Source organism: Ylistrum balloti, unplaced genomic scaffold (assembly GCF_031769215.1).
Source record: "Ylistrum balloti isolate Yb309-2 unplaced genomic scaffold, AGI_CSIRO_Ybal_v1 Utg369874, whole genome shotgun sequence".
In the NCBI taxonomy this organism is placed as follows: Eukaryota; Metazoa; Mollusca; class Bivalvia; order Pectinida; family Pectinidae; genus Ylistrum; species Ylistrum balloti.
This window is the reverse complement of record NW_026782015.1, coordinates 1,936,425-1,957,173: the sequence shown is the minus strand read 5'-3', so window position 1 is coordinate 1,957,173 and position 20,749 is coordinate 1,936,425. Positions and strand designations below refer to the sequence as shown.

The 20,749-nt window shown below is 36.7% G+C and overlaps 1 protein-coding gene across 1 annotated transcript; it reads left to right on the top strand.

The window, feature by feature from the left end:
* The first annotated feature begins 738 nt into the window (after positions 1 to 738).
* LOC132546118 (uncharacterized) lies at positions 739 to 19,005 on the top strand. Its single transcript, XM_060209813.1, has 11 exons — positions 739 to 820; positions 1,066 to 1,105; positions 6,572 to 6,850; positions 8,158 to 8,341; positions 9,824 to 9,885; positions 10,218 to 10,278; positions 10,419 to 10,876; positions 12,536 to 12,686; positions 14,331 to 14,458; positions 16,217 to 16,450; positions 18,495 to 19,005. The coding sequence occupies exons 1-11, from the start codon at positions 755 to 757 to the stop codon at positions 18,626 to 18,628; spliced, it is 1,797 nt and encodes a 598-aa protein (XP_060065796.1). The 5' UTR covers positions 739 to 754; the 3' UTR covers positions 18,629 to 19,005.
* The last annotated feature ends 1,744 nt before the right edge of the window (positions 19,006 to 20,749 follow it).

The following is a 20,749-nucleotide window of genomic DNA, read 5'->3' as shown; positions in this document are numbered from 1 at the left end:
CAGACAATAACACTACCACGTATAAAATAACATTACTGTCAGACAATAACACTACCACGTATAAAATAACATTACTGTCAGACAATAACACTACCACGTATAAAATAACATTACTGTCAGACAATAACACCACCACGTATAAAATAACATTACTGTCAGACAATAACACTACCACGTATAAAATAACATTACTGTCAGACACTACCACGTATAAAAGTATAAAATAACATTACTGTCAGACAATAACACTACCACGTATAAAATAACATTACTGTCAGACAATAACACTACCAGGTAAAAAATAACATTACTACAGTATATAAAATAACATTACTGTCAGGCAATAACACTACCACGTATAAAATAACATTACTGTCAGACAATAACACTACCACGTATAAAATAACATTACTGTCAGACAATAACACTACCAGGTAAAAAATAACATTACTGCCGGACAATAACACCACCACGTATAAAATAACATTACCGCATTCAAGTAAATTTCTCACTTTCATTCCGGTAATGACATAGCTGTTATTTAAAACTGTTAGTCAACAAATGTTTTTCCACAAACAGATGATTCATGCGTCTAGTGTAAGTAGGTTATCAGCGACTCGAAGATACCACAAGTAAGACGTACATTGTCGCGTCTCCAGGATTTTGTCAGTATCGGATTTATATGGTTTATTAGTAACGGGACGCACTGAAAGAGCTCATTGAGTGTCGTCCTCTTGTTGATGTGAGGACAAGGATGGGGTTCGTGTACATCCGGTTGCTGGTTTTTCTGGTGTTGCTGTTGGTGGTTCGTGGACAGGAGGTAAATCAAAGTGTGGAATTCAACAAGACTGAGGAAATCTTTTAAAGTTAATTTCACAAAGACTGCAGTTGTTTTATATTGACACTACATGCCATCCTCAATATAAGTTTGGTGTCAATATATTTTATATATATTCGCTGTTGTTTCACTAAAATTTTCTTTATCAAAACCAACAAATAATTCCATGTTTGACGGGCAACTTTGATGGATTTGATGATGGTATGGGATTTTTTTTTCTGTTACAGGACGAGGCAGAGAATGGCGAAGATCCCAGAAACAGAGCTGGTAACTCATTCAGTACTCTCACTTATTTTTTAAAACGTGTGTTCATATCAAATAATAAGTGTATTGACAGAGTAGTCGTTAGTTTCAAGTTTAAGTAAAAATTTAAGTAAATGTTCGACAAAACTAAGGAACTTTGCAAACGTTTTTATGGTGAAGGAGTAGGAATATGATTTTTATGCAAGAAAGAAAAACACTTAGGAACATCTGATATCTGATAACAGTTCTTTTATTTTGGCATGTTAAGCAAGATTGGACAATAAAACGTCTGTTAAAAGGCCGAGAGCCCGTGATAGCGGCCGTTCGATAAATATGGAATAGAGTCGGGGTGATTAAACTTCCTTGGCATTCGTGACATTTTGGTGTTGCTCAGGTACATCATAACTTCAAGTTAAAGACGTGCATGGATTTTCCAAAATTTCTAAATAAATGAAAACGCAGCGTTGTTGAATGACACAATATGAGATAATATGGTTTAATACTTTGCCTTATTTAAAAATATATATATATACAATATACACGCCATACGTATCGAAAGTCACGTGACGATGATATGTAATAGATACATAATGGGCATGAGTAATGTACCGGATATTCGGACTCGTGTGATATATCCGATAAATTACGAGTGTCAATTATGTATCTGTTTTATCCAATGGCCACCGAGGTTTTCTCATCCACGTGCCAAGGGGCGGAGCTAGAACCTATTAGGAGCCGATTAGTGGAAAGTGTCAAGTCGGTGTCTGCTCACTTAGCCAACATTTTGATTTTTGGGGTATACAGGTATAAGGTATTTTGTTGGCCAGATAAGACTAGGTGTGAAAGGTAGAACAATAGGAGATAATTACAGGTAAGACTATAGAAGGCTTACTCCCATTTCGCCTTAGCTGTCAATTTCATGGTAAAAAATTATTCCCATTTCGCCTTATTGCCAAAAACCAGGTAGGAAGGAGTCAGCTAAGGCGAAATGGAACCTTGGATATACAAAATAAGGAAGCCAAATAATTAATTTAATAATGTTTATTTAGCTATATACTAGTATTCTTCTTTCAATGTCATCAATACAAACATAATAAACATTATACATATATAATATATATTGATACAGACAAGTATACATTTCATGCAACACAATCTTATAGTTGAGCACTATCAATCTTATCATATCAATCATTTAAATCAAGCACTAATGTTCAAAAGGTTCTCTGCTTCAATAGGATATAATAAAGAGTCCTTACATGACTCAAGCACTATAAATGTCACAACGCTGTGTAACTAGTCACTGAGTTTCAGAATGTAGGATGCTGCGTCTCCATACTGGATGAAGTCTTTGGTCCCATTCATTAGATCAGTCTTTAGGTTTGCTAGACGTTCTTCTACTTCTCTGTAGTTCCTTGCTTTCTGTCGTCTCTGTCCGCCTGCTGCATATTGGATTATCTTCACCTCGGTAGCTGCTTGCAGTCGCTGGAACTTCTCGATGATCTTGTAGATGTTGGGATGTGCTGTCTTTACTCTCTTCTTTAGTTTATTGTACTCTGGGCATCCCATGGAGTAGTTCGGAGTTTGGTTATTTCTTCACCATAGATGGTAGTGGACGAAGTTCGTTTTTAGCTCTCGTTCGTACGTTGTTCATAATCTTCTTGCCTTCTACTGCTGCTCGGTCTGGTAGATGATTGTGAACCTGGCCTATCTTTATGGGTACGTCATCTCGGGTGCATAATTTTGCAGTTTTGCTCGGTACACTTCCATGATATCCATGTGTCCCTCTTGTTGTTATGGCGATATATAAAGCCATTCCATACAAGATGTCTACCACCTCTGTTAGTCTCTAAAAAGTCTTCGTGTAGCATAACTCCTGTCATGTTGATTGTGAAACTGATACTTAAGCATTCTGGTAAATGTCTATATAACATGTAAGCTGAAATGAGGAGTTATTCCAAGCTGAATCTCTGCAAGTCTAGTGTTAGTTCAAGTTGTTACTTTTAGGGTGAACAGATCATTCAGTCTGTAAAAAATCTACTATGATATTTTTGCATACATATACCCCCAAGAAAAACTATCTAAAATTATAACTAAAAATATAAGTTGCTTATAAACATACATTTTTTTAAAATAAGATTTGTTCCTTTGAATTATAAAAGAAATAAGAAATAAATTCAATATTCATTTAAATATTTTCAATTGATTTAGTGTTAGAATGTAAAAGTTCAAAAAATTGAGTTATTTTTATTTCTTCATATATATTTTACATATTATATATATCTTAAATAAATATGGCCTTTGGTCGATTATAATTAAGATTTAACTGTAGAATGAGTTATTGTAAAAACAACAACCGCTGCATGTAATTGGTTTGTTTATCTTTCCACATTTTTCCTAAATTCCACTTTGCCTTAGCCCAATTCCCATTTTGCCTAAGCATATTTCCACCTGTTTTATACCAAAATATGTAACTAAGGCGAAATGGGAACACAACCTATAGGCTGCTTCATAAAACTTCCTACTTTCAAAAGAAAAATATCTCTGGATATTTAAGAATTAGATGTATTTTTATTTCACATTGAATGCATTTACAGTATTAACTTATATACCCTATATATAAGAAACATAGCTACCATTTTTGAATTATAAAAAAAAAACATAGAAGTATAAGAAAGTACACATATAGCTACTATTTTTAAATTATAAATTATAGAAAAACATTGGAATATCAGAAAGTACACTTATAACTATTTTTTTAAATTATAGAATCATGGAAATGAATTAATTCAATTCGGTACTAGAATGTTTTTTTCACAGCAGAATTTTTCATAACTGATATTTCTTTTTTGACGCAACACATGCAGTTTATTTCATTATTTTACTGCAAATGCAGTAGATGGGAATCAGCATAACCGAGCACATCAATTTGTCCATTTCTGTATTGGTCCTTTAGTTGATTAAGGCGATAGTCTATGTGGTGGTATTTCCTCTTCTTTGGTCTTGGTTTATCTCCGGTCGAAATTTGGATCATCTTTGGTTCATCGGTAGCCTGAATTTTCTTCAGATGCTGAACAATCGCAAAGATGTTCGGGTGCACATGCTGACAGAGCTTGTTGACCTTGCTGTGCCATCCCTCAACATGATTTGTTGTCCGTAGGCCATCGTTGTCATAATGGTTCCACAAAGCTACAATCTGTCCCTCAACCCACGTTTCCGTAACGTAGTCCTTAAATCGTGTAGTTTCAGGGCTCATTGCTGTCTAAGACAGAAAACCACACATCCTCAACTTGATCATTGGGCACTAACGGAGGCACAGCTGCGCGTCTCACTAGAGTTTTTAGTTCGTCATCCTAGCGATAGCGTCCAGCCAGTCCACATCCTTGTACTTTCCTCCAGATACACTGTCTCTGGAGCGAAGACAAAGCTCCTCTGAGTCACAGAATCCTTGAGTAAAGTAAACTTCTGTGTCAGTTACCGTCGGCGTCATCACAAAGAAGAAATCTCTCTCCTGCTGGGGTTTCCGTCTAGGCGCCCTGTAAGTCCACTTCTTGTTGTGTAGATGGAAGTTTTGGCAAAGTCTTTGAACGGGCTTTGTAGAGGGATGCTTTACAACTCTCAAATCTGGGAATCTTTGAAATCATCTCACCAACATCATCATCAAAATCTCTATCACGCAGATTTCCTAAAGCCTCATCAAAGATAGTAAGAATAGGACAAACTTCTTCACGACAACGTTGTTTAACATCATTGAGAAACACATTCGCTGCCAGTTTGATGGTATCTCCGGGATGGTCATAGATATTTCCAAAGGTAACTGGAATGTTGTTCAGTGTTGTAATAGTGGCCGGGCACGGTCTCTGTACACATCTCCAATAAACTCTATCATTGCGTCTGGTCCTGACGGAAAACTTGAAGCCTGAACCGTTAAGTCAATGATTTTCCCGCTATTTTCTTACCCATCCCATTTTCTGTCACAGTAATAATTCGTTTCATCAGTAGATGTCAGAGATGTCGGAGCTGGACAACGTATGGAAAAATCTTAGAAACATCAACGCCGGTGTTTTCGGCGATCTCGATGATATAACATTATCACAGGCCGTCGACAAGTATGAATTGGAGTTACAAGACATTGAGGCATCAGTCCGTGCTCAGTATCAGTTACACAGCTGCAACGTGAACTTATATTCAATGTAGGGCTATACAGAGTTCATGTGTTCATATGTGATATCGCATGGTATGGGATTTATCACCAGGAAAAGATCAAAGAAAAACCAAGGCGTCATTGGATGATATTGATTTACCTTTTTAATTGTTGATTATTTGCTTATTTGAGAACGTGCACTTTGACCAAACTACAGAAGACAACGAAGCTTCGGGTTACCTTGTCCTTCTTTCTTTGGACTTTTTTAAATATTTTTATCGGCTTTGTTTATAAATTAAGATTTTGTCAACATATTGTTATTCTCTTTATTTTGTATTAGCAGTTCACCTTTAGATATACGATCGTTGTCTTAGGTTGAAATCGAGCGTAGAAGCTGCAAGCGTTAATATCTAATACCAATGTCCCAAACACTGTATAGAACACTAATGTCCCAAACACTATAAAACACACTGATGTCCCAAACACTATAAAACACACTGATGTTCCAAACACTATAAAACACACTGATGTTTCAAACGCTATAAAACACACTGATGTTCCAAACACTGTAGCACACACTAATGTCCAAAACACTATATAGAATACTGATGTCCCAAACACTAAAAAACACACTGATGTTCCAAACGCTATAAAATACACTGATGTTTCAAACGCTATAAAACACACTGATGTTCCAAACACTATAAAACACACTGATGTTCCAAACACTATAAAACACACTGATGTTTCAAACGCTATAAAACACACTGATGTTCCAAACGCTATAAAACACACTGATGTTTCAAACGCTATAAAACACACTGATGTTCCAAACGCTATAAAACACACTGATGTTTCAAACACTATAAAACACACTGATGTTCCAAACACTATAAAACGCGCTGATGTTTCAAACACTATAAAACGCGCTGATGTTTGAAACGCTATATTGAACGCTTTTGTCCCAAACACTATAAAAGAGCACTGTTCCAGTAAATTGTTCGATCGATGAACTGAAAAGAATACCGACCAATTTGTCTATGTTATTCTGCTATTTCATCAATAACCCTGTCATCTCTTTAGGAACTCTTCATACTACGTCAGATATATATATATAATTGTTATATCGGAATTTAACAGCAATACCTATGTTTTTGCAACCATTTTGTTTCCCATAGTTTGCGGTGCCGTTCTCGCTTTCCTGTCATAGTGTATTTATCTGAAATTGTCTCTTTATGTCTATATGAATTCTTCAAGCATTATATTCCGATTACAAGGACAAACAAGACTAAGAAGATATTTCCTTCTACATATCTGTTTTGGATCAATGTTCTATCCATCCACAGCACACACCACGGGAGGATATTCTGGAACAACAAGTAGAGACAGACTCGGCGTAATTATGAGTCCTGGTTACCCTGGCAACTATCCCGATAACTACCGCTTCCGGTATGATATTTATCTCGGCAGAGAAAAGAGTGACTTAGAAATCAACTTTAAAATCTTTGATTTGGAGTACTGCAGCAATTGTGACTGTGACTACATAGAGATAGAAAACTACAAGCTAGCGAAACCATTGAAGTATTGTGGAGCTGCCCTTCCTAATGGAAACGGACAGGTATATTGTAAGTATGACTTAAAGAAAAAGCTCTTGTCAGGTTGTTTAATCGTATACAGCTGTGTTAACGAATAAGATAAGTGCTGTTTGTTATAGAAGTAGTATTGGTGTACTGACGAAATAAATATTTGTATTTTTTTTTCAAATACAAATCGTCGACTCTCAGATTTTTCTGTAATGTATTTCAGATAAATTTCCTGTGCTTGCTTTTTATCAAAATATGTCAAAGGTTCTATTTTACAAACATGCTTTTGTTTACAACAATTGTCTGTTTCTGTCTTGATGAACCATAATCATTTTGTCTTCGTGATCGCGTTTCCTTAGAAAATTGATATAATTTAAAATCTGTTGAATTGAGCTAGTTCCCATTTTCAGAAGATTGGATTACAATTTAGTGGTCCTGTTTGTTCCTATCTTTACAAGAAATAGTCATCGAAGACGTTACAGCTGTATCATACAGTTTAATGCTTGGTTTAGCTCTTCTGTACTAAATGGTATAATCCATTTGTGTTTCTTTTGTACAATTGCCTGTAAGTAAAACTTGGTACTCTAAGTTATTAGTTGTCATGTTTGTTTGTTTTGTATTTTTCCATGGATCGTTTTAATCAAATAAGCAATCTTTGATATAAGATAGAATTTTAGTTTAAGTGAATTTGGAGAGTACTGTTTAAAAACATCGCAATCAAGAACCAACGAAATAAGATCTATAGTAAAAACCACAAATATTGAGCCCAAGGAAATATCTGATATTTATAGTGCACTTTTCTGATGCGTCCACTGTCAACTATTTTCTTCTAATAATTGTGATCCCGGTGTTAATTCACGTGGCACAGTTTAACTCGTTGGATACTATCGATCATACCGTATTATTGGTAATTTTTGCGGGTCAAAATTTTCACGATTTTCGTTAAAACGATCGATTTATCAAGATTTCGCGATCTGGATGTTAAAGGACATCTTACATACACGTGTCCCATTATTTCAGTGGGCGTAATTTTCGCGATCACTTTATTGTACCGCTAAATAGCGAAAATATTATCCCCGCGAAAATAACCGGCAATAGCGTATTATACAGAGTAATATAGAAGGATTATTAATTAAATCAAATTTAATTATTAATGAAAAGTTTACTGTTTACATTCCTTACAATAAGGGATATACGTGGCTGTGGTTTTATGACAATGTTTTACTACAAAACATAGATGTCTTTGGTAGTTTTAATGAAAAGTATGACATTGTCAGTAAAATGTCTTATATCGTTATCATTTTCGCGTGTTTGTTTTACTGATTATAAGCACCAACATTATTTTATAGTGGACAACTTAGACGACTACGTGTGGATAACGTTTCAGTCTAATTCTAACCAACGTCGTCCGGGTTTTTACGCAACGTACGAGGTTACTCAGAGGTCAGGCAACGACTCGTTCCTGGCCGGAGGGTCAGTCTGTCCTCCAATCGCCTGTCCGTATTGTGAAGTCGGACAAACACCAGAATATGAGTAGGTACACACTTGTTGTATTGTGGTATAGACTACACAGAGAATTGTTCTTTAACTTATCAGCCATCTATCAGATTTGTCCACTATATCACTGAAAAATCTTAAACAATTCATTTCACTTTTATTCATTTTTAAGAAAAAATATTTTCACTAGTAAATACAAACATTGTTAAAATTATATTTCTACTGAATATCAGTAAGAAAATTGTGAATATCATATCATCAGAGAACTATTAAATTTCGCGTGATTTTAATGTCATTATAAAACGAGGATTCACATTTTGCAAATTACTACGGTGTACAAACCTGTCCACTGACAGCCAGTAATCTAAATTTCACCATGTTTGGACTGTGTAGTGTTACTACACCAACTATAAATGTTAGGTATCAGATGTCGCGCTGTGCAACATTCAAATTCTGACTCTTGAATGTCGACTGTTCAGCCAATTTCGCGATGTTGCATACTTAAACATATCAGTTATACTGATCGCTTGGCCCTAATTACGCATTTCTATATGGCAAATGATAGGTAAAATATAGATACTATTCACTGTGATAATTCTACAGAGACATAACTAGACACTGTTTTCAGTAGTTCAATTTCTTAGAAATATTTTTGTAAGCTTAATGTCATATTTAGCACTATGTTATTTTATCATTTTTCCCTCGATGTAAAAAAAAAAAAGTCAAATGTCTGAAGTGTACATTTTTTAATGCAGATTTTATTTTGGATAACAACCATGCCCTACGCAAGCCATTTTCTAAGATATGTATTCATTTCAAACAATACTAGACATTATGATGAAATATTGGTTTGAAGTTAGTGTTGTTCATTTATGAAATATACAAAATTTAAAAATTGAATGGAAGTCAACCTGCCAAAACCGGAGTTCTCCGTATTAAGAACGTAACATTACTAAGGTTTGAATTACTGTAGAAATATCGCCAAATAAAACAGAAAAAATACAACTCTACTGTAAGTTCTATTTTTATTCTTAGTCGAAATCGTGTTGATTTTCCGTGTTTTATATGATAACCACATCGTCAGTACTGAAAATGTTCCATAACGATATTTTTTTAGATACATAACTATCTGTCGTAGTTAAATTATTGTCCTACGTATAAATTTCAAGATCGGCGTAAGAACACGATGTCCAATCATTGTCTTTTGAATTCCGCATGAAACAGGTGACATCCGCGATACCAACAGGTAAACAGAATAACCTAAGGCAAAATATGAATGAAAGAAAAGATTTCCACACAAAAACTTAAAAGAGTAAAATAGAAATAAGATCAGGGTTTCCAAAAGGTAATGCGTCTCCTGATTCGTGTATTATTCAAGCAAAATCACGTGCTGTGAACTTTAGCTTTGATAGTGAAAACAAGTGTCTGTATATATCTATTCATATTTCCGTGTCCTATCATATTTTGTCGCTGTTATATATTTTGTTTATGTACAGTGTATTCTGATTCCCTCTACAGCTACACGAGTGTGTGTCCTTACTGTTACTGCAGAAGATACCAGGAAAACACATCGCCAATGAGTGAGTAGTTCCATCTGTTTAAGTCATAAATATTCTTTATGCATTTATATTCTTTATTCTTTTTCCCAGAGTGTGATCAGAATAGATCCGCTGTTTACATATGTATTGATATGTACAGATATGCCGTCCAAAAAATACACAAGTGAAAGAATATGTATCTGGCTGTGAAACGTATCTTTGAGTTGTACTTTGTACTGTCATATGCTAAAATACACTAAATAAAAAAGTCAAGTTAAAAAAAAGTGTCAGGGGGGAGGGTGGGGGGAGGGGGGAGGGGGGATTAAAAATTGTTGTCAAAACTGTATAACTTATACTGGCGTTACTTTTTTTAGCATCCTTGTGTCCACCTGTCTTCTGTCCGGCTTGTCCGTATGGTTTCAAGCAGCACATGGAGTGAGTTGACTTCCTATATCGACTTTTGTAATTCGGATTTTCGATTTTCAATTAATCTTGAGTGTCAAGAGTACCTGAAGAGTTTAATTTTTAAAATTATCACCGTAACTTTATTTCTTCTCTCATAATTTGTCTTACAGTTATAGCAGTTACAAGTGTACACATTGCTATTGTGTACACGATCATCAGTCAACGTCGAACCAGGAGACAACCACTAGCTACTATCCATGGTACCACCATACGACCACTCGCCGTCCTTGGCAAACCACCAGTCATCGTCCTTGGCGAACCACCAGTTATCGTCCTTGGCACCCAGAAAGTACCAGTTATCGTCCTTGGCAAACCACCAGTTATCGTCCTTGGCACCCAGAAAGTACCAGTTATCGTCCTTGGCAAACCACCAGTTATCGTCCTTGGCGCCAAGAAAGTACCAGTTATCGTCCTTGGCATACCACCAGTTATCGTCCTTGGCACCCAGAAAGTACCAGTTATCGTCCTTGGCATACCACCAGTCATCATCCTTGGCGTCCAGCAAGTACAACAGGGTACTATCCCTGGCGACCACACTATTCGTGGGAAACGACCACCGCTACATACGGTAACAAACATTCTTCCTAATTCTGGTAATTTTGTGTTTCATGGTACTGCACGCAAGTCACGAGACTTTAAAGAAACACATCTTCATCGTATGCTTTTAACAAATGGACTTAACAGTTAACGGCCATCATGTTGATTCAGCAACAGCTGAGCGTGTGCCTTCACGTTTGTCATTTCTTTAAGTATCACGCCTTTTAGATTTAACTGATGAATTTTGACTTCAAAGAGACCCCAGCATGGTTGTTTCAATTTTCATCTACCTCCAAAACGATTGGAATAGAGACACGTGATATGTTCTTTTAAATTTAGAATCACCAGATTTTTGTTCTTACTTGGTACATTCCGACAACAAGTGCACGGTTCCTTTATTTGTAATAAGATCTCGTATTAAACATGTATTCACCCTCGGATGTGGAGAAATAAGGTTATTTTACACATATAAATATAAAATATAATTTTATACATCCGTAATACAAACATGACTAACTAACCTGTAGCCAATATGCTGTAACTGATATGAAGATATCAATACTTTTTGTGCCTTCACTTATTATACCTCGATCAATTTTCAGTAAAACAGTGGCCAATGAAGCATTTGTTTACCATCCTGTTTCACCTGCATGTATACCGTATTGGCATGATCCAATATATTGTGTATTTGGATTAATTTTATCAGTAAAATCAATAAGGAAAGGAACGGCAGATGGTAATGACATACTGAAAGACACTTGGAAAAAGGGATGGCAGATGGTAATGACATACTGAAAGACACTTGGGAAAGGGGTGGTAGATGGTAATGACATACTGAAAGACACTTGGGAAAGGGGTGGTAAATGGCAATGACATACTGAAAGACACTTGGGAAAGGGGTGGTAGATGGTAATGACATACTGAAAGACACTTGGGAAAGGGGTGGTAGATGGCAATGACATACTGAAAGACACTTGGAAAAAGGAATGGCAGATGGTAATGACATATTTAAGACACTTGGAAAAAGGGATGGCAGATGGTAATGACATACTTAAAGACTCTTGGAAAAAGGGATGGCAGATGGTAATGACATACTGAAAGACACTTGGGAAAAGGGTGGTAGATGGCAATGACATACTGAAAGACACTTGGGAAAGGTATGGCAGATGGTGATGGCATACTGAAAGACACTTGGGAAAGGGATGGCAGATGGTAATGACATACTGAAAGACACTTGGAAAAAGGGATGGCAGATGGTAATGACATACTGAAAGATACTTGGGAAAAGGTATGGCAAATAGTAATGACATACTGAAAGACACTTTGGAAAAGGTATGGCAGATGGTAATGGCATACTGAAAGACACTTTAATAGAGAAATGTCTACTTATAAAGACAACATATAAAGGGGAGTGTTACCAATTATTTGCAAGCTTAAAGATATTTAGCGTTAAATGTTTTTTGTAAAAACGATGAAATATAAAAAAAAAATGCTAGATAGAACCGTTGTTTTTTTTTCTTCTTCCATTCCAGATTCTTTTACTCTTTTCTGTGTAATTTTCTTTAACCAAAATTGTTAACAAAGGTAGTCAACGTGAGGTTTGATTCAGGTGGCAATCGTTGAATTTGACGCCAGACCACAGTGTAGTTCCAACAGGCTGATATCGGATCAAGTCATTTATATGTTACAGACAGGTCATGTGGGAGAGGATATTTCTTCGCTTCTTCGGGGATCATCAGGACCCCGGGGGCACCTAACCACCTGTACCCAAGCGGCACTGACTGCGAGTATAACATTGACGTGGGCGGAGTTATTGGCACTCGTAAAACTGTTGCTTTGAGGTAAGTTACTTTGTATGTGGTGCATACGGTACACTGTGTTGTATCATTGGGTTTGTTCGGTAATGGAAAGGAATCGAGGAGATTTAAGTAGTCTGTTTCAATCATGAAAGAAACACCTGACATAAAACAGTTAAATGGGGGCGGATACATCCTGTCGTCTCTATGTTCCTATTTGACAAGAACCATTGCCGAACACCAGACTGGCGAGCAAGTGTTACTTATACAAATGTGTGTGCGCATCCATCGGTTGATAGTTTCCCTAATTTAATGCAAACATGTACTTCGTTGACATAACGAGTTCTCGTGGATGCGGAAAGTCGCGGTTATAGAGAATATAAATGAGAAGCGATGCAATAAGAATTTCAGTCAGTATGTTAATGATTTTCGATGTCATAACTGCGATTCTCGTTTGGAGAACGATAACTGTACAGACTGGAATGCCGCTAATGAAACGTAATTTAACATGCTGGCGTTCTTGTGATATCCAACTTACCGTTCCTAATCAGTTGTCGTTATCATGCTTGCCGTTCCGAATCAGTTGTCGCTATCCTGATTGCCGTTCCGAATCAGTTGTCGCTATCCTGCTTGCAGTTCCTGATCAGTTGTCGCTATCCTGCTTGCAGTTCCTAATCAGTTGTCGCTATCCTGCTTGCAGTTCCTGATCAGTTGTCGCTATCCTGCTTGCCGTTCCTAATTAGTTGTCGCTATCCTGCTTGCAGTTCCTGATCAGTTGTCGCTCTCCTGCTTGCAGTTCCTGATCAGTTGTCGCTATCCTGCTTGCCGTTCCGAATCAGTTGTCGCTATCCTGCTTGCCGTTCCTGACCAGTTCTCACTCTCCTGCTTGCAGTTCCTGATCAGTTGTCGCTATCCTGCTTGCCGTTCCGAATCAGTTGTCGCTATCCTGCTTGCAGTTCCTGATCAGTTGTCGCTATCCTGCTTGCAGTTCCTGATCAGTTGTCGCTATCCTGCTTGCCGTTCCGAATCAGTTGTCGCTCTCCTGCTTGCAGTTCCTGATCAGTTGTCGCTCTCCTGCTTGCAGTTCCTGATCAGTAGTCGCTATCCTGCTTGCCGTTCCTGACCAGTTGTCGCTATCCTGCTTGCCGCTCTTAATCAATTTTCGCTAACCTTCATGCCGTTTCTGGTCAGTTGTCGCTATCCTGCTTGCCGTTCCGAATCAGTTGCCGCTTTTCTGCCTGCCGTTCCTAATCAGTTGTCGCTATCCTACATGCCGTTCCGAATCAGTTGTCGCTATCCTACATGCCGTTCCTGACCAGTTGTCGCTATCCTACATGCCGTTCCTGACCAGTTGTCGCTATCCTACATGCCGTTCCTGACCAGTTGTCGCTATCCTACATGCCGTTCCTGACCAGTTGTCGCTATCCTACATGCCGTTCCTAATCAGTTGTCGCTATCCTACATGCCGTTCCTGATCAGTTGTCGCTATCCTACATGCCGTTCCTGACCAGTTGTCGCTATCCTACATGCCGTTCCTGACCAGTTGTCGCTATCCTACATGCCGTTCCTGACCAGTTGTCGCTATCCTACATGCCGTTCCGAATCAGTTGTCGCTATCCTGCTAGTCGTTCCTATCAGTAGTCGCTATCCTACTTGCTACTTATACTCTTGTCATTGTCTACATTACAGATTCGATTTTTTCGAACTTGAAAAGTGTGGTGGTTGCTCGTGTGACTCTCTCACCATCAACTCTGAGGAAACCAGTGGAGTTAGAATGTGTGATAATTACTTGGTTAACACGTCTCGTACCTATTACGGTAAGTTTCAGCTACATTTTGATCACTTTAATTCCGGCACAAGTGAGCTCCCATACCCCGTGTCATTATATGACAAAGCAGTGTTGATTTCATCAACACATAAGCACAACAAGATTGCTATTTGATGAAAATTGAAGAGTGAAGACAATGGTCTGCATTGATCTTCAAATATCTATAAAACGTCACAGTTGTTAAAATATATACAAACCGTAACACACAGATACTGACATTGCTGTTTGAGTGTACACAAATCGTAACACATTTATTGACATGTTCCGGTATATACAAACCGTAACACATTTATTGACATGTTCCGGTATATACAAACCGTAACACATTTATTGACATGTTCCGGTATATACAAACCGTAACACATTTATTGACATGTTCCGGTATATACAAACCGTAACACATTTATTGACATGTTCCGGTATATACAAACCGTAACACATTTATTGACATGTTCCGGTATATACAAACCGTAACACATTTATTGACATGTTCCGGTATATACAAACCGTAACACATTTATTGACATGTTCCGGTATATACAAATCGTAACACATTTATTGACATGTTCCGGTATATACAAACCGTAACACATTTATTGACATGTTCCGGTATATACAAATCGTAACACATTTATTGACATGTTCCGGTATATACAAACCGTAACATACATTTATTGACATGTTCCGGTATATACAAACCGTAACACATTTATTGACATGTTCCGGTATATACAAACCGTAACACATTTATTGACATGTTCCGGTATATACAAACCGTAACACATTTATTGACATGTTCCGGTATATACAAACCGTAACACATTTATTGACATGTTCCGGTATATACAAACCGTAACACATTTATTGACATGTTCCGGTATATACAAACCGTAACACATTTATTGACATGTCCCGGTATATACAAATCGTAACACATTTATTGACATGTTCCGGTATATACAAACCGTAACACATTTATTGACATGTTCCGGTATATACAAATCGTAACACATTTATTGACATGTTCCGGTATATACAAACCGTAACATACATTTATTGACATGTTCCGGTATATACAAATCGTAACACATTTATTAACATGTTCCGTTTATACAAACCGTAACCCACATTTTTTTACATGTTCCGGTATATACAAACCGTAACACACATATTGACATGTTCCGGTATATACAAACCGTAACACACATATTTACACATGTTCTGGTATATATATAATATAAACACAGCCGTCGACATTGTTATTCCATTATCTTGCTGTACAGACCATATCGACCTTAACGTTGCAATATTTACTAAGTGTCACATGCTGAACTTAGTTTGCCTCAAACATTGGTTGCATGAGGCCGAACAGTCAAACGGACAAATGATGAGAGCAAATTAATAGTATACTCAGTTTTTAAAACGCTTGATTTATTTCTCGTATTTCATTAACTGACTCCTGCGTATTAAGACCTCACTCTTGTGTCACCATGCGGGTTAAAACCTTATAAAGTTCTCAGTCTTAAGTCACCCTGCGTGCTAAAACCTAATGAAGATTTCTCTCTTGTGTCACCATGCGTGTTAAAACCTTACGCAGATCTCACACTTGTTTTAATCAATTTGTTGTTTCATTAGTCACATCTAATGACATCAAATTCAAATCCATGAACAAATAACCGAAGTTTGTAGTAAGTATATACGTGTTATTAGTGTCACAGTTAATAAAAATTTGCTTGCATGTTTACAGTCCATACAACAAGCGACATTTTGAAACTACGGTTTACCACGGATTCCACGGTTGTCAGATCCGGATTTTCGTTGAGCTATGACGTGTTGTCGTCAGATGTAAACGACACATGTGACAACGATACCTGCTACACCTGTAATGGACCTCCCAATTTTGACTATTTCGGATGCTGCTTTTGTTCAAATGGACAACACGAATATACAACGTCTGGCTATAACTATTCCACCCCTAACGGTAAGTGGAAATTTAGTTACATCATGGAGAAAGTTTAAGGCTTGATGAAGGGATGGGTAACAGTCAAAGGTACATTTATACGCTAAACACAGACGAGTGCTGCATTGTCTGTGTTATACATAACAACACAAAACATAAATACCGCACCCTCAGTGCTAGACATAATATCGAATAAATACTGCACCCTCAGTACTAGACATAATATAGAATTAATACCGCACCCTCAGTACTAGACATAATATAGAATAAATACCGCACCCTCAGTACTAGACATAATATAGAATAAATACCGCACCCTCAGTACTAGACAGAGTATAGAATAAATACCGCACCCTCAGTGCTAGACATAATATTGAATAAATGCCGCACTCAGTACCAGACATAATATTGAATAAATGCCGCACCCTCAGTGCTAGACATAATATCGAATAAATACTGCACCCTCAGTACTAGACATAATATAGAATTAATACCGCACCCTCAGTACTAGACATAATATAGAATAAATACCGCACCATCAGTACTAGACATAATATTGAATAAATACCGCACCCTCAGTACTAGACAGAGTATAGAATAAATGCCGCACTCTCAGTACCAGACATAATACTGAATAAATGCCGAACCCTCAGTACTAGACATACTATAGAATAAATACCGCACCCTCAGTACCAGACATAATATAGAATAAATACCGCACCCTCAGTACCAGACATTATATAGAATAAATGCCGCCCCCTCAGTATCAGACATAATATTGAATAAATACCGCACCCTCAGTACTAGACATAATATTGAATAAATGCCGCACCCTCAGTACCAGACATAATATAGAATAAATACCGCACCCTCAGTACTAGACATAATATTGAATAAATACCGCACCCTCAGTACTAGACATAATATTGAATAAATACCGCACCCTCAGTACCAGACATAATATAGAATAAATACCATACCGTCAGTACTAGACATCATAAAGAATAAATACCATACCGTCAGTACTAGACATCATAAAGAATACATGTTACACACTCAGTGCTAGACATATTATAGAACAAATACCACACACTCAGTACTAGACATAATATAGAATAAATACCATACCGTCAGTACTAGACATAATATAGAATAAATACCATACCGTCAGTACTAGACAGAATATAGAATAAATACCGCACCCTCAGTACTAGACAGAATATAGAATAAATACCGCACACTCAGTACTAGACATAATATAAAATAAATACCGCACCCTCAATACTAGACATAATATAGAATAAATACCGCACCATCAGTTCTAGACATAATATAGAATAAATACCGCACCATCAGTACTAGACATAATATTGAATAAATACCGCACCCTCAGTACTAGACAGAATATAGAATAAATACCGCACCCTTAGTACCAGACATAATATAGAATAAATACCGCACCCTCAGTACTAGACAGAATATAGAATAAATACCGCACCCTCAGTACTAGACAGAATATAGAATAAATACCGCACCATCAGTACTAGACATGTAGTTTATATTTTAATATTGCGACATCCGCCATACTCAAGTTGCTACGATGACTTTTGCTCTCTGCACCTATGGCACGTTTCCCTGCAAGATTGAAGGCACAAGTTAAGTCATTTGATTGGTCTAGAGCGGGTTTCATGAGAATTAATCAATTAGTCGCACATGGGACATTCAATTTGGCCATGACAAGATCCATGGGTGATGAGAGCAGTAGTGAGCCTAATCTCTCGAGTATCGAGGATGACGTTGCAGAAAGTTCTGAAAAAGTGTTCTTGAAACGATCCAAGGGAGATAACTCTTTCAACATTAATCATTGTCATGAAACAAACATTGTCAATATAATTAAAAAGAAACGATCAACTTTATATTATCTTTTCCTCCGTAAGATTCAAAGTCATAAAAATTGATGAGATACTCGTGTATAATTGTATTGACGTCCAAATCGGTTTGTAAATCTGTCCAAACATTTATATATTGCGGAAATAGTGTGTAATATGTCTAATTTCTCTTTCAGTTTACTCCAAAAGTCGACTGCTTCAGATACTGACCAATATAGAACATCACGCACAAATCTTAGAACAGTACGCTCGTGACGTGGAAAATGAGGCGAATGATGCCAAGAACATGGTCGCCCAGAGTTTCGGCTAACAGATCGACAAACTTGATTATGTCATGTAACAAAGGTTATAATATTGTTCTTTTTGTTGTTTGTTAAAAGTTTTTTCATATTCTTTTATTTTTTGTAATTTGAAAATGGACCGCTAATTTTGAAAATCAAACCACTTTCACCTACTAGTGTGTCGATAGTTTTTGATTGTGTATATTCTTTAATATAATACAACTTATACTTTATTGGTATAGTCTATCCTTGAAAACTGTTGATAAGGAGTAACATCAAGACATTGTTACGTGTTTCTCGCCTGCTTGCTAGATAAAGTGTAAATCTTGCTTGAGATATACTGTATATTTTAAATTCCGTGAATGATTTATGTTCAACATTCATTTCATCATGTTTTATCCATTAAATCAACCAGATTTTTCTTTGAAAAAGCAATTGTTAAATTTGTTCATATTTCAAAAGTTACTTATAAAAAGTTCATACTACTAGAAACTTTGAGCCCCTAAATTGTAAAACTGCGAATGTTGTTTATGGTATTGAGTGTCCTCTGTGTGGTATCATATTTGTTGGTGAAACAAAAGGACAGTTAATACAACGTATGAATGGTGATTGTTCAGCATGTGAACCGTAGAGAGAATCAATGTTTGTATCAATATTTCAACCTTCTGGACCTATACCGACCTATACTGACAATGAATTTCGGTATGTTGAAGAAAAAAATAACACTATACAAATGACCGTACCGTAGACAACGTGAGTAACACTATTAGACCCCTTGGCACTGCTGCACCATATGACTGCAATGACCGCGTGGACAGTCCTTGAGACGTAGTAACAATAACGTTATGTCTTTATTCACTCTTCAAACTAGACGTAATCGTAGCCACGGGCGGAGACATTACAAGAAATCGAGCGGATATTAAAAAAAATGAAAAATTAATTAATACAGAACTCATTAGGTGCCCGTCATGTTCGAACTACGTTATATTCGCTTCCTGTCTCTGTGCTACGAAAACTTTTTTGTAATTGTTCTTGCAGGTAAGATATCCAATAACTTGGTCCTTGTCAGTTTACAGTATTTGGATTATAAAGAACCCCACAGAGCTTTTGGCAAATCTGCGATACCCTCTTCTATAAAAAAATAGATTTTTGCATCCTGTACACAACCATGCCCCATTCTAAACTGAAAGATTTCTTTGATCTCTTGTGATGAGAGCTTTCTTCCAAATGAAAGGTGAACGGTGGTATAAATATATGGTTGTGAACTATACTGAAGTTCTGTGAAGTATCGGATATCTCAAAATCTACCGGCATGTACACAAAATAACGATTAAGAATCAATATCGATGAAACAGAGCAAAATTGTTACAAAGCCAGGATTTACACATCGAATCTCAAGAAAACTTCAAAGATTATCACACCAGTTGTTCCAAAAGGGTAAGCGTCTTCTTTATCAACAACAACATAAAATCTCAAAATCTACCGGCATGTACACAAAATAACGATTAAGAATCAATATCGATGAAACAGAGCAAAATTGTTAGAAAGACAGGATTTACACAGCGAATCTCAAGAAAACTTCAAAGATTATCACACCAGTTGTTCCAAAAGGGTGAGCGTCTTCTTTATCAACAACATAAACTCAGTTCATCCAATAAAGTTACGTCACGATCAGATTATAACCTAGAAACTACCAAACGTTTTAACAAGCATTGGACACATTCTACTTCACCATTTGTCTCTGAGTCTAAATTTGCATTGAAAAGTACTTTCCACTCGTGTGTGTCATGTGAACAATCTTCATACCATAAAAAAAAAAATTTTTCCATTGAGTTCATGATGGCGCAAATTATGATAATGTTTTGGAACAAGCCATTGAATATTAAATCAGCTGATCGTAGCTTTCACTGGTGGAGTCATTTTTATCAAAAAAATTCACAACGTTTGCAAAGGAATACAAAAGGTTAATCGTGCAAAGGAATACAACATGGCTGTAAATATTTTGGATCTTTCAACTGTTTGGTTCGAGGGTTCAATATAACACATGCTGACAGAAAATCAAGTCTACAAATGTTTTGTTATCCAAAAAATATATATACAGTTGGTATCTCAGAAAACGAATCATTATAGACACAAATCACATTTTTGGT

Coding starts and splice junctions, on each gene's coding strand:
- LOC132546118 (XM_060209813.1), top strand. CDS start 755: ATGGGGTTCGTGTACATCCGGTTGCTGGTTTTTCTGGTGTTGCTGTTG. Junction 10,877..12,535: donor AACGACCACCGCTACATACG/GTAACAAACATT, acceptor TATATGTTACAG/ACAGGTCATGTGGGAGAGGA. Junction 16,451..18,494: donor TAACTATTCCACCCCTAACG/GTAAGTGGAAAT, acceptor TTTCTCTTTCAG/TTTACTCCAAAAGTCGACTG.